Source organism: Corvus moneduloides, chromosome 28 (assembly GCF_009650955.1).
Source record: "Corvus moneduloides isolate bCorMon1 chromosome 28, bCorMon1.pri, whole genome shotgun sequence".
Lineage (NCBI taxonomy): Eukaryota > Metazoa > Chordata > Aves > Passeriformes > Corvidae > Corvus > Corvus moneduloides.
In genome coordinates, this window is record NC_045503.1 from 5,195,788 (window position 1) to 5,223,561 (window position 27,774).

Consider the following 27,774-nt stretch of genomic DNA (forward strand, 5'->3'; position numbering starts at 1 on the left):
TATTTTATTAATGGTACAAAAATGTTTCTTTCCTGCACTCCAGTGGACGGTTTTGTGCCCCTGACTTTGGAGGACAGAAAACTTGAAACACAGAGTCATGGCTAATGTGACATATTACAGGTTTTTTGGCACACTGTCCAGTTTCTTAGGGATTTAGGTATTTTCCCTCCAGGAAACATTGCTTTTAGCAGCCTTTGTGCTCCAGTCAGAAATTGAATAGTCCATAGAAATGACACAAGTATTTTCTTTCTGAAGTGGCTTCTCTAGGTCAGCGCTGAGGCGCAGCTTTCAGAGCGCCCGTAATTCCGTGGTGGAACGTGCTAGCCCAGCACTGGGCTCTTAGAAAGGAGAGAAATGCTGCATTGCCAGGAGCCGTGGGAGCTCAGTGTCGCCTTTCTCTCCAGCAGGGGAGTGCAAGGCCAAGGCGCGGCCGCCCAAGGTGAAGGGCGAGAGGAAGAAGAAGCACCTGTTCCCCCAGCACCCCCTGGCAGCCCCTCAGCCCCCCGTGCAGCGCCCGGGGCCCGCCCCGGCCCCCCAGCAGCCGCTGCCCGAGGATGGGCCGGGGGCAGCGCGGCCCCCGGGGCCACCAGGGCCACCAACAGCCCCGGGCGCGGGGCAGGGCCGGCCCCCGGCCCCCCTGAACGTCGTGCAGCCCTCGGAGGCGCCGGCCGAGGAGGACGAGTTCAAACCGCGGCCCATCATCCCCATGCTGTACGTGGTGCCCCGCAGCAAGAAGGTGGTGTTCGACAAGGAGCGCATGTCCTGCCAGCAGGCCTTCGAGCAGTTCGCCACGCAGAAGGGCCTGGGCTGGCGCGAGCAGGGCCCGCTCGAGAGCCCCGGCAAGGACGAGGAGAGCGCCGAGGCGGAGCACGCAGAGGTCACTGCAGAGGTCAGTGGGTCACAGGTTGCCATGGCCGAGGTGGGGACAGTTCCGTGGCCACGCTGGATGGGAACACAGCCTGCTCTAGTGGGTGGCTGGCTGGCCTGTGGCAGGGTTGGAACTGGATCGGCTTTAGGGTCCCTTCCAACCCAAACCAGTCTGGGATTTCCATGGAGTTCCCAGCTGTGTATGTGTTTGAGCAGACTTTTCACAAGCTGATGGAACTGGCAGCTTGCAGATGTTCTGAGGCTGTCCTGATTTGAAGAAAACTCTGTAGTTTACCCAACTTCTTAAGAGTTAGTTTTGGCTTTTATTTGCTCCAGGAGTTGGCTCAGAAGGCTTTAGTGGTTGAGCCAAAAGTCAGAGAAAAGTTTGCTGTGTGAATCCAAGAACTCTTCTTGACAAGGGCTCTGCCTCTCTTGTCCTGTTCCCTTCTTTGGGGTGCCCATCCAGCTTGTTGTGCTTCCTTCCAGGCTGCTTCTGCCTTCTCCAAGATGAAGATGGAGATCAAGAAGAGCCGCCGGCACCCTCTGGGCAAACCCCCGACCCGCTCGCCGCTGTCCGTGGTCAAACAGGAGACCTCGAGTGACGAGGGTGAGTGAGCAGCACCAGGGATGTGTGGATGTCCCGTCTGACCCAAGGAATTGCTGAAGCCTGTGACAAAACTGGGTGGCCTGAAACTCAGTGTGTTACACTTAGCTGGTAGGAAATGCAGCATGTTCCCATTTTGATAACCCAGCTGGAAACAAAACTCCTCTGTGGGAGGTGTCACTTCTCACCTCCCACCCTTTTTTCACTCAAGAAAAATATTTTGCTGGCTGCAGAATGAGGCAGCATTTTGGGCAAAGGGAAAAAAGAGTTTGCAGAAAATAAAATCTTAAAGGCAAAGCTCTGTCTTGGATATTGCAGTGGGATGAGGTTTGTTCCCCTTGGAGGCAGTGGAGGTCAGATCTGCTCTCATGTGTGTGGGGAAAGTCAATTCTAACCTTTTGGTTGGCTCCTAATTCATGTCAGTGTTGGGGTCCAACTTTTCTTGGCAGATGCAGAAATGAAAATTAAAATGTTTTTCAGTGTTTAACTGTACATCACTGATTCTTCTTTTCCCACATTCCAGTCCCTGTGAATGCTCTGGCAGTCTGGACCAAGGGGAAAGAAAAGATTCTTACCTTTCACTCTGTTTTGTGTGTAATTTCCCACTTTGAGGCCTTTCCCACGTTATAGATTACTCAGAATATGGACAAGCCCCCAGTAAGGAGCTTTTGTGTGCTGGGGCAGGGACGTGGGTGTAGCTGGCAGTCCCTACTCACAACTCCTCATTCCAAAGGACAACATCTTTCCTGTTCACTTTCCTTCGGGAACATATCCATGGATTTTAGAGCAGCCTCCTGCAGGAAAGGCTTCTCCTGTACACACAGAGCTCCCTTTCCTCACCAAGGAGGATGCATTTGATGCCTTCCAAGTGTGTAACGTGGAGTGAAGCACGGAGAGGCGGCTGAGACTTGTTATCTTGTTTTGGTGTGAGACCTTGGAACCAGCTCTGTGCTGGGGGATACTCATTAGGCAGATTCTTCTCACTGCTTTGACTTGTTGGATGGTGTTTGGGGACTTGGCTGGTGGAGCAGGAGCAGCTCTTCTTTAAGCTGGCATTTCTTGGGGACTGATTTACAGCTCTGCTGGGCAAAATCTGATCAAACAGATTCTTCCCTCCCCACCAGGGAATAGAGGCAGCTCTCTGCACTCCAGGCTTTTTCAGGGAGTGATGTGCAAGGATGATCTGCAGGCTGCAGGAGGAACAGTGAGCATGTAAATTAAGGGACGTGTTACGCAAGGATTCAGCCCAGACAAATTGTTTGTCTCTTCCATTTGCTTGCAATGTGGGAGCCATCCTGAAAGCCGAGTGTCCCCCTGGATCCATCCTGGGAGGAGTGAAGGTGATAACATGCGACAGTCATTCCCTTTTTTCTCTCTCTCTGTCACTCTGGATTAGGCTGCTGGTTTCACTGATTTCACTGGTATCGTTAATCCTGGCCTGTCACCTGATGTGCCTCGACTGAAATTTGGAGAAACATGGTTTTTGGTTCACGTCTTAAAAATAAACAAGATAAGACACGTTTTAGGAAATAGCCCTCATATGAAATGTGACAGAGCCACACAGCCAGCACTCATCACCTCAAAAAAGGGATTCATTAAACACAATACAATTTCCACATTGTCTGACAAATATGTTATGGGCAACATTTAAAATCTGAGATGTAAACTCAGCCATTAATGTTTTACTCCAGGTTCCTTTTATCCTTTCAGGTAACCCGAGAGTCAAAAAATCTTCAAAGGGAGGGAGAACTGGGGAGGAGACTTGAACTTGTAGAGCAGAACATAAACTGCTTATTTCCAGTAATTAACAGTGAAGCAGTGAACAATTTGGTTTAATGTGCTGAGCTCTGGGGATAATGTTCTTCCAAGATGTTTTTGAGTTCCCTGTTCTTTTGGAAACTTTGCAGATTGGTGATGCAGGGAGTGATTTACACTCAGCCTTGTGTGGAAAATTTCTTTAACACTTACAGTGACTCAAAACTCCTTCGTAAGGAAGGGTAAGAAACTTAGACCCCCAGACTGCCACAAATGGATTCTGCAGTGGTTTAATCGTGAAATGCCAAGGACCTTTTAAAGGTTTATAAAATAAAGAATTAGCAAACTAATTAGTGGGAGCAGTCCCTGGCAGAGCTCTGGCAGAGGGAAGGATGGTGGGGAATGCAAATGGGAGGTGTAGTGGCTGTACCAGAGCACTGAACCCAGGGTGTCTCCCAGCCAGGGTCTGTGTGTGCACAGCAGGGCTGGGATGTGCCTTGGGAGGGTTGGGTCAGGCTGGGAGCTGGGAGCTGGCCTGGCCACACCAGCACCAGCTGCATCCACACCTTCCAGAGAATGCGGCTCCCTGATAGAGACAGAAAAGGGAGATTTCCTTGCACTGGCATCATGTGTTTTGAAGTTACTGAAGTTCAGATTAAATTTTCATTAAAAAGATGGTGGAGGTTCCCACAGCTGGAAAGGGGAGGGAGTTACAAAGGCAGCAAATCTCCATTCTCTCCTTCCTCATGGCCAGTTCCTTCAGGTCACTGCTGTCCCACTTGTGTCTCTATCCCCAAAAGGGAGATTCCATCCATTTAAGGAAGTATTTGGAGCATAGGCATATGAGACACCATGGAGGAGTTGAATGTTTTTATTTATTGCACTTCTTATGTTGTTGAGACCTGAGCTGTTTAACTCAGCCTTGCTCCTTTTGCCTCTTCTATCCATAAACTCTTTTGCATTTACTGACTGCTCACTGTGTTGGGATTTTTTTTTCCTTTTCATTCTAGAAACATTTCCATTTTCTGGAGAGGAAGATATGAGTGATCCAGAGGCTTTGAAATCTTTACTTTCCTTCCAGTGGAAGAATAAAGCATTTAATTTCCCAGCTGAAAGGAAGTTCAATGCAGCTGCTGCCCTGAGCGAGCCATACTGTGCTGTCTGCACCCTCTTCTACCCCTATAACCAGGTAATTCCTCGTCACAGAGGCAGGGAATCGTTAAGGTTGGAAAAGAGCTCTAGGATCAAGTCCAGCTGTCAATCCCCCACCACCATGTTCGCCACTAAGCCACGTCCCCCAGTCTGTATCCACGTGTTTTTTGGGATGGTGACTCCACCAGTTCTCTGGGCAGCCTGTGCCATTGCCTGACCACACCTTCCCTGAAGAGATTTTCCCTAATATCTCTGACACTGCTCAGATGGCTAAATCAGGATGCAGACATTTCTGATAGAGGCAAACCCATACAAATTTGCACACCAAAGGAATGTGTTTGGATTTGGCAGTGATTGGAGCCTTTTTTGTTATCTTTCCTGGTTTCTCTGGCTTTCTCAGTGTTCATTTTGAAATCACACTTAAAGAGCTTTGCAAACACTGTTCCATGCAGAGAAAAGTCACACCAGGCTCCTGTTGCCTTATGGGCCTGAGTTGCTGAATTTATGCAAACAAGCCACAAAATAAAAATTTACTGAGTAAGCACATCCATCATCTTTTTTTGGAAACTACCAATATGCTTTGGGAGATGTTATGAGCAGAAAGGCAAAATTCATCAGATGAATTAGTTATTTGTGCAGTTGTGCATTGATTTGTTCTCACATAAAGCCAAATCTGGCTTTGTGTGCCCACCAGGAATTCGTGCCTTAGATACTTGTAGATGTGTTGGAAGCTTTTCCTGAGGAAAGCAGAACCCACCTCCCCCTTCAATAAAATCTCTTGATTTATTATACAAACTGAAAATAAAATATCTGTTCTGATTGCTGGCTGTTGTGAGAGAAGCTGAGTGCAGCTGAGCTGGTTTTATCCATTGCTTTTAACTCTGTCTGCTGCCAGAAACCTTGAAATGTCCTTCAGGAGAAATTCTTGCAGGAAAGTAGGGAAGGATGCCAAAGGAATGGGGGAGGGGGAGGGAAAGTCTTGCTTTTAGTAATATTTTCCTTTTTATTTTGCCTTGGTGTTTTCAGCTGCAATTTAGGAATTTAGATTTTTGCAGAAGAAAAACAGGAAAAGCTGCTCATTATTCTAATGCTTCTTTGAGCTTTCACAACAAATTACAGATCCCAGCTGACGCCTGAGGAAGAGGGGGAGAAGCAAGGCAGGGGTGGGAATTGGGATTTTAGGTTGTTTTTTGGCTGCCTGGTGTCAGGTGTTGGGTGACGTTTTTGCAAGGGGAATGCTCAGAGTGGAAAGTGAAAACGGTGGCCAGGAAGGGGTGGTTCCATTGATGGGGTTTCCTCTCAAGTCCTCACAGGTGGGTAAGGAAGCCGCCCCAGTCTCCGCAGGGGAGCCGTCCTCCTTCGTGCACCTTTCCAAGTGTGGGCAGAAGACCAAGCCCCTGATCCCAGAGATGTGCTTTACCTCAAGTGGAGAAAACACCGAGCCCCTCCCTTCAAATTCCTACATTGGAGAAGATGGAACCAGTCCCTTGATATCCTGTGCCAAATGCTGCCTGCAGGTTCATGCTAGTGAGTGATTCCCCCTTCCCCAAAGGGAAGTCCTGAGAAACTCAGGAGTTTGTGTTGCTGTATTTGAATTCCTTCTTGGCAGGTTTGCATCCTGTCACTCCCATTTTTATCTTCCTCGGCACAAGTATGTCATGGAATCCCAGAAAGGTTTGGGTTGGAAGGACCTTAAAGCTCATCCAGTCCCCATCCCCTGCCATGGGCAGGGAACCTTTCTCTCAAAGCCATATCTGTGTATTCAAGTCCATCTTGGCAGTCACTGATCTTAAAAATACACAGCAATATTCTTTTTACTGCTTATTTTGTTGGCTGATTCTTCTCTGTCTCACAGAAAAGATTCTTTCTTTTGATACCTTTCATTTTTTGTAATAAGGCAGAACTCAAAGGCTTTATTGCACTCTTTTCTCTCACTTACTTCGTTCCAGTATTGGTCTGCTGGGGGAGGCTGTATTGTTCCTGCATGCAGCAGAGATTATGGAGTAGTTTGAGATATATTTTATTAGTGTCTGTGATAGTGTTTGTAGTAATGGCACTTGATTACAGAAGGGAACATATGTCTGTTTGCTTCCCTGATAGTTATGTCTAAAAGAAGATCTGATTAATCCTGGTGGAGTGTACCTTCAGTGGAGATTGTACAGCATCCAGTTAACATTTGTGACGAATTACTGTTCAGCTGTTTGATCTTGACAGAAGGGGAATCTTATTTGACTTGCATCAGCTGGAATTACTTTTGTTGTTGCAATTTTAGAGTCTGCAGGTCCCTGTGCAGCTCAGCAGGGCTGGGGAACTGGAAGGCAACGTTTGTTTCTGTGCTGAATCCCTGATTATGGTCATTTCTGGCTAATAAGGCCGTGAGATGCAGAGTGGGTGTGAGGAGAAAGATTTCATCCTTCCTTGACAATTCAGGGATGCTGCATCTTGTCCATAGTCCAGTCTATCAGAATGGTTTCTGTGGCCAAATTCTATTTAAGGACAGAGGGATGTGGGCAAGATGATGTTAATCTGCAGGCTCAGATCTGAAATCCATCTTTTTTTTTTAGAGAAACTCAGTTTTATATTTTGGCTGTGCTCTCCCCTTGAGGATAGGACAGGACAGGTGTTAAATCTGATGGAGGCTCTAGTGCCTGGTTGTTTCCTTGTGCTCTGTGACATCCCTTTGACTTTGCTGCAGAGAATCCATTTGCCTTTATTGCAGAATTGCAGTGGTGAGGTGTATTTTGGCTGCCTGTAAAACCAGCTGGCAGCCTGTGTGTTCTTGGGAAGTGCCCTCTCAAACTGTGCCAGGTTCCAGCAGCCAAGCCCTACAGAGAGAGGAAGGTTTGTGAAGGTTTCTGGGCTTCTGAGGCACTGACAAAATCCATAAAAAGAGCATATTTTTCTTGGTCTGCTTGGATTATCCTTATGGGGCAGCCTGGGGTTCAGTAAATGGCACTGTTCTGCCCTCGAAGAATCACAGAATCATTGAGGTTGGAAAAGACCTCTAAGGCCATCAAGTCCAAACATCAGCCCAGCACCACCACCCTGCTCACCACTAACCATGTCCCAGGTGCCATGTCCTTGTATTTTTCGAACACTTCCAGGATTGGTGATTCCACCACTGCTCTGGGCAGGCTGTCCCAATGCTTTACAATCCTTTCCATGAAGAAAATTCTCCTGATTTTCAGTCTGAGCCTCCCCTGGTGCAGCGTGAGGCCATGGTCAGGGTCTGGCTCTCCCTCAGCTCAGTTTTGGACTGAACACCCCTGTCCCTGTTCTAGGCCTGGGTGGAATCTGCTTCCCTGATTTGCCATATGATGAAAAGAGACCTCAGATGTGGAGAGCAGCTGCAGATCCATAGTATTGACTTTTTTTGACATGCTGTTTATCTGGTTAAGTGGATGATATTTATAAATCAGGCTGTGGTGGCAATCCCAGTGCTTTCTGAATGTCTTCTTTTAAGTTTGATTCAGTAATCTGAGATTGTTGTTCCCAGCTGAAATTTTCTGTTCAGTTTGTTAGGATAGGTGAAGGCTGGATGGGATTTTGTTAGGAAGGATAGAGGCTGGATGGAATGAGCTGTGTGTTAGTTGAGATGCTTATCTTTAATTTTCCACTCACTTTACAAGCTTGCAGGAATCACATAGATCTACTTCTTCCAAAACTATTTCTGTGTCTTTTCCCCATTGTTTTCAGTGACAAACCTCAGTGCCTTTTATAGAATTGTAAGGACTTTTTTGTTCTTATTTCCTTGTCTTTATAATGGGCATAATACCGCTTTACTATTTTGGTGTTGCTGTAGGAGGATTTGGTGCTTGCATGTTACAGTAATTGATGCTCTGTAAAATGGGATGTTTTTAACACTTCCTATAACCATAAATTAGATACTGTTAACCATGTGGAATGCAGGTATTTAATTTCCTTGCAGTATTACTAGACTTCTTCCTTGTGACACCACACAGCAAAGATAACTGCTTCAACCTTGCCAAAATTCAGTGCCCTTACCTGTTTTGATGTGTGAGTGCACTCCAGCAATGGTGGCATCACCTTGGAGCCCAGTTCCTGCCTAAAGAAACAAAGTCTTGCTATTGTAGTCCTTAGAAAAGTGAAAAATAAATGTGAGGCTTACCTGTTTGTGGGGTTTTGGTTTGTTTGGTTTTAGACCTGCTGGTCCCAAATTCTGCGCCCCCTTATGACTTTTATCCAAGCCTGTTGAATACAGTTCCTCAAATACTCTCAAAGATATTTCTGAACTGAAAAGTCAGCAAGTCAGTACTAAGAAATGTTGGCAAACCTCTGCTGTAACAAGGCTGTGACTCTGTTTCTTCCAGGCTGTTACGGGATACGCCCAGACCTGGTGAACGAGAGCTGGTCGTGCTCGCGGTGCTCAGCCGGCGCGTGGGCAGCGGTAAGGGCTGGAGACAGCTCAGTTCCCACTGGATACTGCTGGGATCACTCAGCTGCTTCCACAGAGATGAGTGGTGGGAGGGTTCAGGCTGCCTTTGACATCCCAGGTGGGGTGCAGTCATTTTCTGGGGAGGATAAACAGCCTGGCAGAGCTTTCGGGTCCTGTTCTGAAGGAGTTGTGTTCCCACAGGAATGCTGCCTGTGCAATCTCAGGGGAGGAGCTCTCCAGATGACCACTGATGGCCGGTGAGTGCTGGCTTTGAGTGTATTTTCCTTCCATACTGCACCTCATCTCCTTATCTTGTGAATTTGGTCTTAATGATCAGTGTAGCAGCAAGTTTTGGGGTTTTGGAGGGAACTGCTCCTCGCTGACTTGGCAGGATGAGCCTAAGTGACTGTGCTGCCCTACACTGCACCAGGCTGCTCAACAGCAGAGCTTCTGAACTCTTGCTGAATGTGGTTGTTTCTCAGAGAAAAGTCTTCTCAGAGAATGTTTAGTATCATGCAAAATCGAGTGCAAAAGAAGGTTGATCTCTGTTGTTCCAGAGACATTTACCTTGTGCCACCCTGATTAACAGTCAGTTGGGAACGTTGCCAAGGCTGCCAACCCCTGGAAATGTGCCTCGATGCTGAGGGAGGCAGGGAAATGTTAACTGCCCTCCTGAGCATTTCATTCAAATAATGGCAGGCCCTGATCTGTGTCTTCACTTTGCTCCCCAGGTGGGTCCATGTAATCTGCGCTATTGCTGTCCCCGAGGCGCGTTTCCTCAATGTCATAGAGCGTCATCCTGTGGACATCAGCGCCATCCCGGAGCAGAGGTGGAAACTGGTGGGTGTCTTTTACCTGGGGAGAATGTTTGGGAACAAGAGCCAAAGGGTAAAGCTGTTACTAGACAGAAAAACATTGTATGGGTTCGTAAAGAGATTAAAGGTGATCTCGCTCTCACTTCCAAACAAGAGCTCTGGGAAGCTGCATCGTTTGTGTCTGCCGAGCACTGCCAGTGCTTTGACACACAAACAGCTCTGATTTCCAGAGCTGCCTTTACTCTCTGGGAGTGTGCTGTAGCCTGGGCAGAGCCTGGGACTCCTTCCCACCTGCAATCAGGTGTAAACTGCCTGAGAGCTTCGTTTACTCCAAGTACGGCACAGTGGGAGTGCCAAGGTACATGGTGATAGAGAGAAGCTCATACATTGCTGACTTGTTCATCTCTAATTCATCTTTCTTCTCAACATTTCTCTTTTTCTATCAAGAAAGCTCTTGTAGAAATGAATAAACATTTCTGTGACCCTGACTGCAAGGCAAGACTGCAAGGATTTTAATACAAGCCCAGCTCCACGTTGTTATTTAGCTGTGTGGCCTCATCCGAGGGATTAGTAATGGACGATTCATTAGCTCAGAGCAATTTATCTTAATGTTAGTTAATGCTCCATCACTATAGTGTGTTATTGCAAAATAAATTGTGCTTTTGCTGCTTTTTTTGGTACAGAAGTCAGCTGGGTGACACAGTGTGGGATGGGGAAGGTGCTGGAGCAGTGATAGATGGGTTAGCGCTGATGGATTCGTTAACAGAGCTGCTACTTAGTGCAGGGAGCCTGGGTGAGAGATTAGGAAGAACCTATCCCTGCTTCCAGAGTTATTTCTCCGTGGTGCAAATGGGTTTTGTACACAAATGTGAACGTAAAAAGCATTCATTATTCAGCAGGAGTGATGGGGCAGCGCGATGCCAGGGTGATAAATCTTGCAGCGGTGGCTCTTTATGGATCAGCTGACACTTCCAACGTGCATCCTCTTCATTACCAGCACTTGTAACGCTGAACTTAAAATCCTTTTACACAAGATTCACTTGTATTGCTTAATGGAGCCTCACAAGGAAACATGACTTAATTCTTTAACCCTTCCTTGGCTGCCTGGCAGTCCTGCAGAGCCAGGGCAGTATCAGTGTGTGTCAGACTCTGCTGCTTCGTTCTGCTCCGAAGTGTAGCTGTGTCATCCAGAGCCTCTGCATGGACCCACTGTGCCCATTTCTCCTTCATTCCTCAATTAAAACTGCAGAGTTTCATAGAATCACAGAATATCCTGAGTTGGAAGGGACCCCAAGGACCGTGAGTCCAACTCCCGGCCCTGCACAAACACCCCAACAATCCCACCCCGAGAGCATTGTCCAAATGCTCCTGGAGCTCTGGAAGGAAATTTTGTTTGATGTCTTCTGTTGTATTCCATTTGCACCTCATGTTTTCTTCCTGTCTCAGGGAATGTGAGATTTTGGTATGAAGTGCCTTGACTTACACAGTCCAGTGTTGGAATTTACAGGCACATATTCCTTATGCTGCTGTTAGCCAGAGCCTGGCTTGTAGCTCAAATGTCAAAGCCTGGCTTTAAGCCCTTCACTTGGAAAGTTTTAGAGTTATGAATTAGGTAAGGATTAAACAATTAATTTGGATGGCAGAATCCAGAGGCAGTGGTGCTTCCAGCAGCAGCTGTGGTGTGGGGTGTGAGGTACAAAGGGAGTTAAAATTGGATAAGATTGTGTGGAGAGACTCATGAGCCATCATGGGGAGTTTTAGGATTCTTCAAAGGACTTTGCAGGTAATTCCTGGAGCACGTGAGGAGTCAGTGGAGGGGGGCTGGGGGGGTGTCTGTGCTTTGCGGTTTAGCAGCTGCGTTTAGGAAGATAAACTGAGGGGGACTAAAAGGTGATGGCATTGGAGCTCCTGACTTTGGCAGTGATGGACTTGGTGCAGTACTTGATAAAACTGGGGAGATGACCTTTGTTGCTAAAAAAGATGGAAAAGGAGAGCAGGAATGTTGTGAAGGGTGAGGACAGCTGATGTGAATGGATGAGGGTAGTGGAGGAGAGAGGGGGTAGGGGTTAGCCATGATTATTATTTGATTTTTTAATATGTTTGTATTATTTTAAGTTCCTGTGATGAGGGCTGAGGTACCAAGGAGTTGCAGTGATCTGGTGAAAGGTGTATCCTGTTCTCTAAGCATGTGCCAGATCTCCCTGTGTAAGCACAGACTTTTCAGTCCATTTGTGGGTATGGCACCATTTTCAGGAATGCAGTTTCCTGCTCCTGGATTGATGGCACATTACAGGCCTGTGCACGTAAATTATTTATGACGTGGAAATTTGGAATAATTAGCTGTCATTCCTCAGTGGAGTAAATGAATTGCAGTGTTCATCATGCAGGAGACAGCCCATTTCTTACTCTCAGCTGTGACCTGACTCTGGTGTGCATTTATTCCGAAGATTTCTCTCCTGTGCTTTAGACTCTTTTCCCTCCCACAGAAAATGCCTTTAAATCTCCATGTGCTGCTTTCCCACAGCACTTGGCACTGGTGTTTCTGTCCATCCCATCTCCCACACTTCCAGGTCTGCATTTTCATACGATCCCAGACTGGTTTGGGTTGGGAGGGGCCTTGAATCCCCTCCAGTGCCACCCCTGCCATGGCAGGGACACCTTCCACTGTCCCAGGCTGCTCCAAGCCCCAGTGTCCAACCTGGCCTTGGGCACTGCCAGGGATCCAGGGGCAGCCCCAGCTGCTCTGGGCACCCTGTGCCAGGGCCTGCCCACCCTCACAGCCAAGAATTGTCACTTCCTCCATCTCCATCACTCCTTACACTTCAGGCTCACTGTCACTCACATTTATCTTTTGATCAGATTTACTCTGAATATCCCGTTGGTGCAGCTCTTGTGCCTGTCACAGGGAGTTTGTGTGGGCACAGGGTGGCACTGGGTGTGTGCTATTCCTGGCTTGGCAGAGCCCTGTTTGCATCAGGAAGGGCAGATTCCTGCCCTGGGGGGGTTAAAGCTCCCTGAGGCCCCTGGGTGTCAGCAGCTGTCCCTGCTGCTGGGACAAGGGGATATCGACAGGTTAATAATGGGATCTGTGCTATTGACTCCCCTCAGTCCTGCTGTGCACTTTCCTGGTGCTTATCTGCCTCTGGAACATGGTTTGCAGAGCGATAAAGGCTCAGCTTATTAAAGGCTAAACCCACGTTCTGGCAGCACTCAGGCTCTGGCTTTGAATTTCCTGGCTTTTGTTCGTTTGTGTAAAAAGGCCAAATTAATCTTTGGTGTAAACAAACTGCCTTCAGTTAATTCATAGGAAGGAATGGGACTTATGTCATGTGAATGTGGGGCACAGCCCAGGCAGGGAGGGGGCTCTTGCACAGGAATAAGGAAGAACAAAAATCTCCTTTTCTTTGCCATCTTTTGCTTTCAAGGAAGAGCAGTGCTCCTGGAGAAGGAATCCCAGAATGGTTTGGGTTGGATGGGACCTTGAAGGTTTTGGGGTTCCACCGCATGCCATGGTCAGGGGCAGCTTCTGTTCATTTTAACCAGTGAAAGGCACGTTTGTCTTATGTGTGATATTAATTTTGCCCTGATTTGCCTTGTCCCAGCCTCAGATAAGGTAAAGAAGCTGCCCCTGGATCCCTGGAAGTGTCCAAGGCCAGGTTGGATGGGGCTTGGAGCACCCTGGGACAGTGGAAGGTGTCCCTGCCCATGGCAGGGGGTGAATGGGGTGAGTTTTAAGGTCCTTCCAGCCCACACTGTTCTGGGATTTGCTGATCAGTGACAGATTCCTTAGACTGGAAATGTTAAAAACTGAGTGGTGTTTCCAAATGGATCCCTGGAAACATCATGCAAGCATCCATTCCTTAGACTGGGATTCCCCAAATCTTCTTTTTTGTATTTCTGAGGGGCTGGAAACAAGAACTGGTGCTGTAATAGGGAGTGAGGAAATCTCTCTTGTTCCCTCTACAGCTCCTGCTCACTGTCAGTGCCATCAGGCTTAGGATTTTTAGCTTTGAGAAAATGCAATTTCTTTTTAAAGCAGTCACATGTCTTACACTGATTACCTAATAACTGGCTCTGCTTTGCAGAAAATGAGTGTGAAAATGTCTCCAAGATTTCAGACCTTTTCCCCCCTGTAATTCTGGTGTTTTGGTACAATGTTTTTATTTCTTTTGTTTGCAAAACTGACTGAATTATCTACAGTGGCTCATCTGACATGGATGCCAATAAAATATTTATGGTTGATATGCTTATGCATCTAAAATAAACCCACAGTATTTTTGTTCCATTATATGATTTTATATTCTATGAGATCTAATCGATACAATGTCCCATTAAATAGAACAGAGCAAATTGCTGCCCGGTTACTGTGTTCTTTTCTTTCAAAAAAATGGAAATGTTGTTTTCCAGCGCTGCATCTGAGGATCCAGCTGCTGTTGGAATTAGTGTAACGTAGATGCTCTGCTGTATCCGAGGGGGGTGAGGGCGCAGGTGCAGCAGTTCTCTGGTACCACTGGTGGGTGTTTGCCTGGTTCCAGTTCCCTCAGCCCTCCAGTGAGCCCAGTCCAAACTGGAGTCCAGTCCGTCCCTGCCCAGCGTGGCTCTGCAGGGCTGAGTGACTGGGAGGTGCTGGCATGGCCACGGGAATGGTGAGGTAGGGAAGGACAGTATCTGCTGGAGTTTCTTGCCTTGCAGAGATCCCAAGTGAGCGCACGCAGACACTCGTGGCCATGTGGGCCCGAGCCCTTGGCACAGAAGGTCACTTCTGGCTGTGCCTGCTGGGCCTGGGTGCTGCAGCCGCGGGCTCTGCGCCGTGCCAGCTGCGGTGCCACGTCCCGTGGGCGACGGTGTCTCTGCACAACTCCAGGCTCTGCTCCTTCCCAGAGATGTGTCTGAGCCCCAGCTGTGTTCCCTTGCAGAGGTGTGTGTACTGCCGGAAGCGGATGAAGAAGGTGTCGGGGGCCTGCATCCAGTGCTCCTACGAGCACTGCTCCACGTCCTTCCACGTGACGTGCGCGCACGCGGCCGGGGTGCCCATGGAGCCCGACGACTGGCCCTACGTCGTGTCCATCACCTGCTTCAAGCACAAAGCAGCAAACCAGAACGTAGGCTTGGGGCTGGGCCTGGGCTTCTGTGCTGGGGTGTGGGATTGGGGATTTTTTGGGGGTTTTGTTGCATTGGTTTGTTTCTGGGGTTTATTAAAATAGTTTCTCCCTGCCTGTGTTGGCTCAAAAAGATTATGTGCTTTTAATGCAGAATGATTGTCCAGGAAGTCATTATTGGGGATGGCTTTAATCTGCAAGAGACCTGGTTTAGATGGGATATTGAGAAGGAATTCCTGGCTGTGAAGGGGGTAAAACACTGGCACAGGGTGCCCAGAGCAGCTGTGGCTGCCCCTGGATCCCTGGCAGTGCCCAAGGCCGGGTTGGACACTGGGGTTTGGAGCAGCGTGGGACAGTGGGAGGTGTCCCTGCCATGGCAGGGGTGGCACTGGATGGGATTTAAGGTGTTTCCCACCCAGACCATTCCATGATCCCATGAGATTTTTGACACAGCTTTTCCGGGTGTGGCTTGCAGCTGATTCCCTGCTGTGTCCCGCACAGGTCCCGTTCCGGAGGGAGGTGGCCCTGGGGCAGACAGTGATCACCAAGAACAGGAACGGGCTCTACTATCGCTGCAGGGTCATCGGCACCACCACCCAGACCTTCTACGAAGTGAACTTCGACGATGGCTCCTACAGTGACAACGTTTACCCCGAGAGCATCATTGTAAGGCAGCTCTGGGGCCACTCCTGCATCACAGAGTACAAACTGTTATCTGTGCCTTGGGGTGGAACAGTGAAGCAAAACTTAACTTTTTCATTTTAATTTTTAAGTTGCTGCTTGCCTAGAAAATCTCACACTGCTCTTCATGACAGGTCTTGTTTCTGACATTATCTCATTTATTTTTTGGTTGCTCTACAAAGATGTGATCTTGCTGAATGCAGATGACTTCACAGAAAGCAGTGTTTGTTCTAGGTTTCATCCTATTTGTTTTGTGGTTGAATAATCTTATTTTTCAACTGACAAGTGTGATTCATGGGGGAAGCAGATTGTCCGTAAGCACTTCTGGTTCAAAACAGGGAATTCACTTAATAGAGGGAATGTCTAGAAGGGCTGATTTGTCAGCTCATGCATTGCCTTCCTGATTGTGCCACTGATTCACTGCATTGCCCTGCTTGTTTTTGAGATACAGGAGATGTGATGTTTTGGGATTTGCAATGAGAAATGTCCATGAACTGGGTGCTGTCAGCAGAAGGAGCTGCCAGTGTTGATTCTGGTCTCTCAGGCTGGTTTTGTTTGAGATGCCCACAATTAATCACAAGTGCAGAAACTTATAGCTCATTATAATGTTCTGTGATTTTAGCACACCTCTGGCTCCTGAGCTCTGGTGGAGTTGTGTCTCTGACCCCTCTCTCTCTGTCCTCAGAGCAGGGACTGCATCCAGATGGGGCCCCCTCTGGAGGGGGAGCTGGTGCAGCTGCAGTGGACAGATGGGATCATCTACAAGGCCAAGTTTATTGCAGCCCAGATCAGTCAGATTTACCAGGTGAGTGTGGCAGAGGGATCCCAGCTCTGGGGAGCTGCTCCAGGGTGGGAGAGCTGAGCCTGCAGCAGGGATGGGCTGCTGGAGCTGGGCAGAGCAGGAGGAGGATTTGAGAGCACAGATGATTTATTCCCTCTGAGTTTGTCCAGCCTGAACTTGACACCCCTATTAAACTGTGCTCTGTGTCCTTCTGCTTTATCCAGAAAAGTGTATTAAAGTCTTGAGCAAAGGAAATAAGAATCCCTTAAAAACTTTTAATAGTTTTAACATTTTGCTGTGCACGTTTCCATGAATAAACATCCCTGGAACATCCGATGCATAATTCATGATATAATCAGTGCTTAGCAAAAAGGGTTTCATGGGAGGAGTTTTTTGTACCTGGCTGACTATTTCTGCTGGTTGAAATACAAATGTACTTTAGTAGCTGGAGTTGTTTCCTTGTGACCTGTGAAAATGCTTTGTTTAAGATGAAAGAAATTCTTATTACCATGTTGGCCTGAATGCAGGGCTGCTTTTGTTATAAGTGAAAAGCTGCTTTTTTCAGGATGTGAATCAAAAATCAGTAGAAATGTGAAGTGCTGTGCCTGGGAGGGGGGAGCAGAGGTGCTGGGCCAGCTGGAGCACAGATATTTTGGGATCCATGGAGCACTGAATGAATCCACTTGGATAAGACAGAGGTGCCTGACCAGCACTGAAAGCAGCACTTTTTGAGTTCAGCATCCTCACCAGAGCTTGGGAGTGCTCGTTCCACAGCAGCCCTGGAGACGTGCAGTGCCAGGGGCTGCATCTGTGGGAGCTGGCCCCTGATGCTTCCTGCGTGTTCCCTGGAGGGCCCAGCTGTGGCACAGGCCGGGAATGGGCTGTTCAAATGCTGTCTCTGATTTCATCTTCTGCCTCCCTGCAGGTTGAGTTTGAAGATGGTTCTCAGCTAATGGTAAAGCGTGGGGATATTTATACCTTGGAGGAAGAGCTTCCCAAGAGAGTCAAGTCTCGCCTGGTGCGTACCAAAATAGCAAACAATAAACCAGCTGCAGCTTGCAGAGCCCCTTCCCATTTTCTTCATGTATTTTTTAGACATTAGGTGAATGCAGCCTCCAGTTTCTGTGGCTGTAAAACTGCTTGTCATTCCCAAAATACACGGAGTAGAAGAAATCCTGGCCATGAATGCTTGAGAGGCACAGAAATGATTTTCCCTTGCACGTGATCAGCTCAGAGTTTTATTTTCTCTGGTTAAAAGATTATGTTCAGATCATTTTACACCATATGAATTCAGTTATAGAGAGCCATCCTGTCCAAATGTGAGCTGAGCTGGACTGCAGCTCAGTGGTTTCTGGAGAACTGATTATCACCGTGGGACCAAACTCCTTTTTCTCACCAAACTGGAGATTTAGAGTGTAGCTCTTACCTATAAATCTCTTAATCTACAAGATCAGGCGGTCTTTAAGTGCATACAGTGGAATTACTGAGCCTAGAAAAGATGAGGGATTTATTTCATAGCTTTTTTTGGTTCCAGACTTGCTGGGTGTTTTCAGACCTGGTGCTTTACCCTTTCAAACCATTTCATTTAACCCAGTGATGGGACTGGAGAATGCCCGGGTTGTTCCCGGCTGCCCCGGCGCGAGGCACGACCCGCGGGTCTGTCCCTGTTCTCCTGCTGTGCCTCTCATGGTTGTTTTGTGTCTCCTGCAGTCCCTCAGCACTGGGGCCCCTCAGGAAGATGTATTTTCGGGAGATGAAGTGAGAGCAGCCAAGCGTCCCCGGCTGGGGAATCCAAGAAATCCTGAAGAATATGGACAAACCCCCGATTACTTGGCCTTTATGGAGAGCCTGTTGCAGACACAGTACCAGCCTGGGACTCCGAGCAACATGTTTTAACCAGGATTCATTCAAAATATTCAATTAACCCTTTTTGAGTTCGTGGAAAAATAAATACAAAACTGTGGAATGGAAGACCAGCCCTGTGCAATAGTCTGCTGTGAATTTCTTTCATCTCTTGGTTTGGACTGCAGGAAATCCCTGTCTGGCTGCTACCTCGACCTTGCCAGGAGTTGCTGACCAAGAGCTGGGGAGCTTGGAAACCCTTCAGCTTTTCACACGGAGACTTTGGAAGAGTTTCTACAGATGGAGCTTTGTGACTGGTTCTTTTTTTATGAGGAAAGGGTTAAAATTTAACAAAATGACTTTTTCAAATCTGTCAAACTTTTGTCTTTCAAGGTGCTATTACATTGACTACTGAAGCAGCCTTTGGAATCGTGTTTTCTGTACATAGACGTCACCTTTGTGAAGTTTTCTATGAATGAGCATTATTAAAAAAAAAAAAGCAAGCAAAAATAGGAAAATGAAAGTTTCCACAAAACATTTTTCTAGATTATGGCTTTAAAACAAAATAAATGAAATCCTCCCCCATCACCCCCAAACGAATCAGGACTGATGTTACAGCAGGGAGAGGGAGAGCAAGAGCAGATGTCCTGGAATGTTCTGGGTTCTTCTTTTGTAAAGAAACACTATCTTTGTAAGCTGGGGAAGGTGGGGGAAGAAATGTTCACAGCTGGGATGTTTCTTACCATTCGCTCTCTGAAAGCCCTGAGAGGGATGTTGGCATCGCTGCCACGTCACCAGGGAGGGGCTTAGGAAGAAATGGCCAGGTTTGGGTCATTCCTGTCATCTTCCTTCCCCATCTTTGCCATCACAGTTGCTTTCTAGTTCAAGATCAGCATGGCTTTGAGTTCCAGTGTGCCACCCTTGTTTGGCAGGTGTTCTGTTGCTGCTTGTGTTAGTTCCTTACGAGCCGCCCCCGTCCCACTGCGGTGAAAGCTCTGAGGGGCTGCCCCGGCTCCCTGGCAGCACTTCTCCCTTAGGAACCTTTCTCTTTTCTTTGTATTTTTATTTTTTAAATTTTTTTTTTTTTGAGTTGTGCTCTTTACAGTGTGAGAATCATTCCATGACAGAAGCTTGGGAGGTGTTTGTATGTTTTTCTTTTATCTTATTAAAGAAGAAATTCCCCAAACATCTGATTGTCTTGACATCCTTTCCTTGAGTAAAGACTGAGCCTTTGAGTTACTCCTGGGGAAGAGGAGTGCAAGCCCTGCCTTTGATTGGACTCAGCTCACTGAGGATTGAAGGAGCACTAAAGGCAAACCCAAACCCTGAAGCATTGAGTGGGCAGCTCCCACCTGGACGCTTGGAAATCACCTCTGGCCGAAGAGCTGATGTGGAGCAGTGCTTGGGAAGCAGCCTGATCCAAACCCTGCTGAAGTCACTGGAAAGTCTTCCACTCTCTGGAGGACCTCAATCAGTTCAGAGGGAGAGAACAAGGCAGTGCTGGTCCCGAGCTGCAAAGGGGCCGTGGCAGAGCTGGGGAGGTTCTGGTGAAGGGGGAGAGGGCATCCAGACCCTCCCCTCCCTCCGCGCCCCGGCCGGGCCAGCAGAGCAACCTGGAATGCTGCACTGCAATCTTTTCCACTTAATTCCCTGAAATTACTGGATGGAAAGAGACAATATTCTTGTTTTCATTATTATTTTTTAAGCCCCTTTGCAAGGTGGTTCTTGTTCTGGGGAGAGGCTTTTAAGCAACGCTCTGGCTGGATCTTTAAGGGAATAAGTGGGAAGGATTTGTGGGCTAGCAGATGGTAGATTAGCATCTTAAGAGACTCCATGGGTATTAAACTGTCCTAGTGAAAGAGTGGAGATAGAATAAAGCAATTTAATTTTTTTTTACTTTGGTTTTGTTCTCCCTTGAGGATTGGAGTTCCCGTCCTTTCTCCTGCCTCTGCTACGGGTCCTTTCTGTGTGTGTGGCTGCGCGTGCGCGGTTGTAAGACCTTGCAAACAAGGTTCTGGGGTTTTTTTTTTGTTTGTTTGGTTTTTTTTTTTTTTTTGTTTGTTTTTTGTTTTTTTTTATTTCTGAGTTTTTGACATTTTCAGTAGATGTCTCCACGAATAAAACCAAACTGAGACTAATAAAAGTTTAAAAAATCGGCAAGGTTCTCCCGAGCCTCGGTTGTTCCTCCTACAGAGCTGTCTCCTGTCGTTTGAAATGTGATTAAATAGAAAACTTGCTGTATAAAAGACTAAGAATGTTGCCAGGCCACGAGAGAAATATTTAAAACAATTGAAAGAGAAATTTAACCAGCAGAGGATTTTTTTTTGGAGGTGGGAGGGAAGGGTGGGATGGGATGAGTGGTTGTGAGCGACGGGGAATTTCCTCTGCATGTTCGAGTCCTGCAATAGCACCGTTGCTGTATCCATATGTAGTACCTTTTCCAAATACTATTTATATTGTAAAAACAGAAGTGTGTTTCCTCACCCCATATTCAGATGCTGAGTTATGTTGAAACATGAACCTGGAACTGTTGAATGCCCTTCCTTGGTGCAAGGGTTTTCTCTCTTTTTGTTGATTTTTAAATCCCTCTTTTCGGTTTAGGAATGACTTGTGCAGATTTGGGATAGTGGCCATATTGATGGTCTCTGGGCATCAGACTATTGACAAGGAAATAGGAAATGCACATTCCTACCCCTTCCTCCAGTGAAATATATTTGTGTCTGATTATGTGCTATACAAATAATGATTTTTTTCTTTCTCCCCCTAGATTAAGGCTGTGATGTATTTTTTGCCTATTTTTTTCTCTGCCTCTAGGCTCAAAATGAATTAAAGGCTGTTGAGCATTTCAGAATGACACTTTTTGGGGGGTTGAAGTCTCTTCATTTCTAAGTTTAAGGTCTTGTGCAGCAGGAGGTCGTTGAACCTCCTCGAACAGCATCTGCCTGAAACCATTTAAACACCTTAAATTTCCCATCCTGAGCTTTTTGACAAATTCCTCTCCAGTTATTGCAGGATGAGGCTGGTGCTGCGGGTTATATGAAAGAAAAGAAATCTCCAGCTTCCAGTCTTTTGCAGCTTATTCGTTTTCCTTGACATGATCTGAGGACTCGTCCAGTGTGGAGGAGCTGCTGGGAGGAACTCTTGGAACTCGCACCCACACGAAGCTTACCTCTGAGGTTAAGGGCTGCTGTGTTGCTGCAGTGATGCGATTTTAAAGATGTCTCAAGCAGCAGCGCCCGCCAGGAACTGCCCGTGGTCAGAGGGATCAGCCCCTCCGCTGCCCCACATTCCCACATTTCCCCATTTCCAGGCAGCCCCGGAGCCCCCGCGGGTCTGAGCGCGGGTGGGGTGGGGGCACAGGAGATTCTGCTGGGCCGGGGAGGCGATGGGAGCGCCGGGCCGTGCTCCCTGAGCCCCGGGCGGGGCTGGCACCGCTCCTCACCCTCCTCCTCCTCCCACCTCTCCGCCTTCCTGGCCCCGGAGCAGGGCACTCGTGGGTACCGAGCCCCGGAGCAGGGCATTCGTGGGTACCGAGCCCCGGAGCAGGGCACTCGTGGGTACCGAGCCCCGGAGCAGGGCACTCGTGGGTACTGAGCCCCGGAGCTGGGCATTCGTGGGTACTGAGCCCCGGAGCAGGGCACTCGTGGGTACCGAGCCCCGGAGCAGGGCACTCGTGGGTACCGAGCCCCGGAGCTGGGCACTCGTGGGTACCGAGCCCCGGTACCCTGCACGGCTGAGCTGCAGCTGCACCAAAGCGCGTTCCGGTTTCCTCCTGTGGCTTTTCCACGCTCCCCGTTGGTGCCAGCTCCATCCTCTGCAGATGCTGCCTGCACAGATGTTCAGGGGTGGTGCTGCTGTGCAGCTCCCACCTGCCTGGAGCCGCTGCTCCTGCCCTCGCGGGCTGTGCCAGGGTGCCCGCTGCGGTGAGGTGTGAAGCTTTCCCTGGCGCCCAGGGCTGGGGTTTCCTGCAGGCTCCCGAGCACCAGGACACCAGAGCAGATGTTCTGAAACCTGTGGCACAGGAGCTGCTCAGAGTCCCCGAGTCAATGTCACAACTGTCACACGCAATAAAGTCGTTTGTGCTAATTGCTGGCAGCAGGGACGAGACGGGGATCAGCGGCTCCTTCCTCCTCCCAGGCCGGCGGAGAGTCCCCGTGTGCCTGGAGAGTGGGACAGGGCCTGGAGATTCATTAACTCCTGGCTCGGAAAGATCTTGAGCTTGGCAAGATGAAATGGAGGAGACAATTCCTTTTTTCCTTTGCAAAGGACAGGATTAAATAGAAAACTAAAATTAGCAGTGTTGCTTGGGTGAGGCTGTGCAGTGATGGGGTTGAATGGACAATCCCAACTTCCCTGAAGCCTGATGAGAATTCCGCCTCTTTGTCCTCTGCTGGGTCATGCTTCTCTCACTTTGGTCCCATGGAACCAAAATTTGGGTTCTCATTTTGGTTTCTTGTGGAAACAACTCTTCTTGCAAATGCACTTCTGCAAATCTCCAGTGCAGACCCATGTCCACATGTGGGGTTTGGTGGATTTCCCATTCATGGCCTCTCCTGGCTCCCAGCTTGTACAGGGTTGGACATCCCAGGATCTCAGACACTCCCTCTTCAGTGCACTTGCTTTATTTTTGCTTTATTTTGTTGACTGTTCAGCTTAGGGAAAGGGCAGATGATGGAAAAGCCTTGTCATGTGCTGCAGACATCTGTGCTTTGGCCAGTTTTGCAGAACTTCTATTTCTTGAGGTTATTCCATGAGGATTTTTCTCTGTTCCCCTTCCCTTGCTGTTTGTATTAGTTCTTCATCAGTAGTTCTCCCTCAGCTTGAACAAATTGCACCAGTTTAATAAAACTGCTCATTAAACAGGTGCAGTTCCCTTCTGGAAGCAGGCCCGTGCTTTGGTGGGAGTGCTTAACTCAGGGAGTTCTAGCTTAAGGTAACCAGGAGCTCTTTTAACCTAAACTTGGCTCTGAAGGTGCTGTTTTAGTTTGAAAGCACTTTGAGTTGAGCTCGTGGGATTTCCCACCCCGTGAGTGAATTTAACTCTGGAAATTTGAGCAGTGTCAGAGTCAGAGCACCTGGCACAGGTGGGATCCCGGAGTTACAGGGGCAGAGTGAACAAATCACTTGGGATCCAGCAGAGAGGCTCCAGGGGAGCTCCTGTGGGTTCCTGATTTCCAGCCCCACGTTCAGGTCATCTCTTGTTCCTTGTCCCATGAACAACTGTGCTGGCACACGGACACAAAAAAAGGCAGTTTTGGCACAATCCTGAGACTCAAATGAACTGGAGCTGTTTACACAGAATTATTTGGCAGCTTTGATAGCAGAAGAAGAGAAGTCCTTTGGTTACTTGCTCACCAATAGAAAGTCACTGGGGGTTATTTATTCTGCATGACAGCAGCAAAACAATTAAATTTTTGGTTTCCAAGAGGGGAAATGTAAAGGTCACTGTGCAAATACTCTTTGGAATTACACAGCCACCACAGCTTAACCACTTTTCCTGTGGAACAAACAGGATTTTTGCTCTGTTTCAGCACAGTTGACTTTGGCTTACCTCTCCACCCCAGCCTTGCCATTTCAGATGCCAGCTGCTAACATCCCCCAGCAAACGAGCTCGCAGCCAATCTGTTTTTGAAACAGGAGTGATACCCTCCCCTGTGCCCCAGATCAGGGTTTAAAAATAAATAAATGGCCAGATCCACTGCTCATCTGCTTCATTTAATGGAGCCATCTCTGGAAAACAGCAAGTTGTCTTTGATGAGGAGTGAATGGTCAGTTACCCATGATCCAGGCCAAGATGCTGCTGCTTTGGAGAGGAGCAGGGATTCATCTGCCTGACTAAAGAGATGAATCGGAGTTGATTGGAGGTACAGAAGGGTTGCTGGACAGTTTTCTCTGTGGAGAAGCCACGAGGAGGGAGAAGGGCTCTGGTGCAAGTATGATTTCCTCGTGGCTCTGCTTAGAGCTGAGGTTTCCTTCTCTTTGTTACCTGAATAGCTCAGAGCCAGTTGGAGCTGGAGACGTGGTGTGTCTGCTTAATCTGGGATTCAGCTATAACATGGAATTAACACTGCAATCCAGGAGCTTTGTGGCCTGGGTTGGGTGATTAGTGTGAGATTTTTGTCAGCACAAAGTGAAAAATCTGCCTGAACACAACTGAGTTGCCTCTGCTCGGGATGGGGCTGGCTTATAGGAGCAATTTATCATCACATTTTTCACTAATTCAGCTTAGAGACAATTGGCTGCTTGTTAAGCACTGCCATTTCTCTCACTTCTGTGATACTCCCAAGTCAAGGACTTGGCCCATTTTGTCCAACTTAATTTCCCTGCAGTTTTTCTCAGTAGTAAGAGAGGTTCTTGGGTTTTTTCCTGGTTGGATTCAGATGTTTGTGCTCAGACCTGAGTGGTGACATGGAGCTCTGCCGTGAGCAGCAGCACTGACAGGCCCTGGCACAGGGTGTCCAGAGGAGCTGGGGCTGCCCCTGGATCCCTGGCAGTGCCCAAGGCCAGGCTGGACATTGGGGCTTGGAGCAGCCTGGGATGGTGGAAGGTGTCTCTGCCATGGCAGGGGGTGGAAGAGGATGAAAGGCAAAGTTTCTTGAAACTCAATTTTTTTGTTGGTTTTCCTCTCCCAACTTGCACCTGGATACAGCCGAGAAAAAACCACTCCTGAGCGGAGAAGTTTGTGTTGTTGTACCGAGACTGAACAGCTTCTCCTGAACTGCTCGGGCTCGGTCAGGGTGTGAGGGCGGGGGCAGCTCGGGCTCGCAGAGGTGACAAAGCCTCGGTCACCTCCCCTGGGAGCTGCCAGCCGGGGACAGGGATCAGCCTGTCCTGGGAGCTGCCGTGTCCTGCCGTAGCTCCCCAGCACTGATGCTCATTTTCCTTTTTATTTTTCCCTTTCTCCTCTTCCCCCTTCCCTTCAGTACAGCGTCTCTGTGCCGCAGTTCCCAGGTCCAAGAGCTCATGGTTGTTGTCTGGTTATAACCCCGCCTTCCTCTTCCTTCTTATTTTTATGTCAATGCTCATGGGGGGAAGCTTTTCCATTTGTACAGCTTTGCTTTCAATTTAACAACTCTCTGCTTTCCTGTAGAAAATTGCAAATAGACTCTTCCAGCTGCTTTGTTCCTGCTCCAGGTTCGTTTCTTTCCTCAGGACTTGACTGCACTGTGCTGGGAGAGGAGGAAGAAAATTCCTTCCACGAGCAGGCTGCCAGTTCAAGGAGCTCCTGGAATTTCCCTTAGGGCTTCCTCCAGTCCAGAGCAAGGAAAACAAATTAAAACCAAGGTGGTGGAACCCACCAGAATATTTTACACTTATTTTTCTGATTTATTAACTCCCGAGTAGATCGGGGAAATTTATGGCATTGCGTTTTTGTATTGCTGGAGCGTCCTGTGTGCATAATTCGGGGTAAGATTAATTCCTGTGTGATAAAGGAATAAAAAACCACAGCGAAGACAGGCTTGTGCCCTGGAAATGGTTTCCAGTCTCTGCTAGAACACGGTGAAACAGGATAATGGGGAAAATAGTGGGAAATGTTGTTTGCTGTGTAATCACTGGCCTCTGGAGATTTTCTTTTGGTGACTCAGCAGACACAGAAATGAAAACTTGAGGCATTTGGCCACTGCCAAGGTCGTGGTTGTTGCTCTTACAGAAGGATTTGAAGTTTCACAATAAATTCGGGGCAAAAAGAAAGAATTCCATGGTGTTTCTGGCACCCTCGGCAGCTGCCTGCAGGAATGTGGGCCTGGCAGTGGGGTGTGAGGAGACTAGGAATGGGTAGAATTATTCCAAGTGCTTAATTTCTCTAAGGTGATTATTTGTTTCCAAGTCAGCTCTGCCCTGCTCTGCACGGCACTTCCAAAGAGGGGGATAAGCTGGGAGGAAAGGAAAACAAAACAGGGAAGTTTTTGGTGCTGTGGATGTTTGGGATCCATCTCAGGGGATGCTGGAGCTGAGGTGTAAAACCATCTTTGGCACAGCTCCAGCATCCCCTTCCCAGGGAAGGCTCGGGAATCACCCGGGACAGAGACATCAAGGGCACAGTCAGGGCTGGGGCTGCTGCCACCGGGATGCCCCGAGAAGGAGGAGCCATTCCAGGGGTTGTTTAACACAGCAGCGAAACCTCTGGTGACTCTGTGAGCCCCCTTTGGGGTCTGGGAGGGAGCTGGTACTCCTGCTGCATCCCTGGGAAGGGGCTGGGGTGAGAGGCAGCTCCCTCCCAGGGCAGTGGGAGGGGGGAACCAGCCCGGGACCCCCCAGTTCTGCCTCCCCTCCCCTGCAAGGAGCAGACAAAAGCCAAGATCTGATAATAGAATCTGGTTGGAACAGCTGTCTGCTGACAAGTATAATAAACTGTATTAATGGTGTCATTATTATTCCCTAATTAAAAGCTAATAACTAAGAGTTAATTGCCTTTAAAAGATGAAGCAGCACCATGGCAGGGATTTATCTCTGTTTTTCTTTGCTCGCCTGGCTGTGCTGATATTTTCAGGCTAATTAATTGAATCAAATCTTACTGAAAACTAATAATCTCTCTGTGTCGATTCAGCCAATTGAATTAAAAGGTGTTTGCTGTGTGCTGGGCTTAAACAACCCCTCACACATTTATAAAGATATATCTCTGTGCGTGTGTGTGTGTGTCACAGCTTGTCACCCCGGGTCACAGGGTCAGCAGGACACCGGGCAGGGACCTCAGTGGGAAAAGGTTTTGATGGGGAAAAGTTTCTCCTCATGTTCAGAGGAGCGAAATAGAACTTCCCACTGCCAGATGGCAGGGATAGGTGGGGTATTGAGAAGGAATTGTTCCCTGTGAGGGTGGGCAGGCCCTGGCACAGGGTGCCCAGAGCAGCTGGGGCTGCCCCTGGATCCCTGGCAGTGCCCAAGGCCAGGCTGGACAGGGCTTGGAGCAGCCTGGGACAGTGGGAGGTGTCCCTGCCTTTGTGCAGACACAGCTCCTGATTCTGCTGCTCCCCATTTCCCCCAGCCCTGCTGTCCCCTCTGGGGTGTTTTGGGGTGTTGGAGCAATCACAGAACCCTGCGTGAACCTCCCCAAAAAGTGACACCTCAGCATCGCCTCTGTGAGCTCCTGACACTCGTGTGATGCCAATTGAAAGGAACCAAATGTTCTCTCTGGAAGTTCACTTTATCAGTGTTAATCTTCTGTGTGGAGTAAATTTTATTAAAGTTCCCCAAAGAGCAAATTGTAAATTCATTAGTGCCCGTTTTGGACTGCACCTTCCCTCGTTTTGGGTAAAGAGGAGATTAGAAGTCATCTGGGCTCCATGATAATTAAAAAGAAGATGCTCAAATATAATTCTTAATTAAACAATAATGAGATAAGAACTTGTGTAGTCTGCTTTTGGTCTGTTGGAAAGATGCAGAGGTTCCCATTGTAATTATGTGATTTATGATCTCCCACACAAAGATGTAATTAGTTTTTTCTCCCCCCTTTTTAAAATTTAAACATTATTTAGATAAAAAATTGTGCAGCAATTTGAATCTGCTTTTCCTGAGGGAATAGTAATTTGGTTTGATTTATCTTTACGTTTCAACCTAAAAAAATTCTTTGTAGCTAAAAAGGGATACCCTAAAATATAACCCCTCCAAGATCTCTGAGGAGAGGGAGGTGGGAGAGGGGGAGTGAGACATTTGAGGCTAAGAAATTTTGAAAACATTTCTTCCTGCTTAAAAAGGTCACATTTGTGTTTCCAGATGTCACCTGTGGAAAGTTTTCCCCTCTGACACCAACGTGTCCTGTGAATTGGACCTGTGGAGGGTTTGTT

The 27,774-nt window shown here is 48.0% G+C and overlaps 1 protein-coding gene across 4 annotated transcripts in view; it reads left to right on the forward strand.

Annotated features, from left to right (window-relative positions):
* KDM4B (lysine demethylase 4B) overlaps window positions 1–20,848 on the forward strand; it is a 72,572-nt gene extending 51,724 nt beyond the window's left edge. For 3 of the 4 annotated variants that reach the window (XM_032092589.1, XM_032092592.1, XM_032092590.1), the window contains 12 exons: window positions 405–889; window positions 1,354–1,474; window positions 4,237–4,415; window positions 5,683–5,905; window positions 8,710–8,786; window positions 8,976–9,031; window positions 9,506–9,614; window positions 14,506–14,691; window positions 15,190–15,354; window positions 16,055–16,174; window positions 17,076–17,168; window positions 17,861–20,848. In XM_032092589.1, the coding sequence (XP_031948480.1) occupies window positions 405–889; window positions 1,354–1,474; window positions 4,237–4,415; window positions 5,683–5,905; window positions 8,710–8,786; window positions 8,976–9,031; window positions 9,506–9,614; window positions 14,506–14,691; window positions 15,190–15,354; window positions 16,055–16,174; window positions 17,076–17,168; window positions 17,861–18,046 (2,000 nt within the window). In that variant the 3' untranslated portion in view covers window positions 18,047–20,848. The remainder of the gene's footprint in view (window positions 1–404; window positions 890–1,353; window positions 1,475–4,236; window positions 4,416–5,682; window positions 5,906–8,709; window positions 8,787–8,975; window positions 9,032–9,505; window positions 9,615–14,505; window positions 14,692–15,189; window positions 15,355–16,054; window positions 16,175–17,075; window positions 17,169–17,860) is intronic. The other variant, XM_032092591.1, reaches the window with a different exon arrangement.
* The last annotated feature ends 6,926 nt before the right edge of the window (window positions 20,849–27,774 follow it).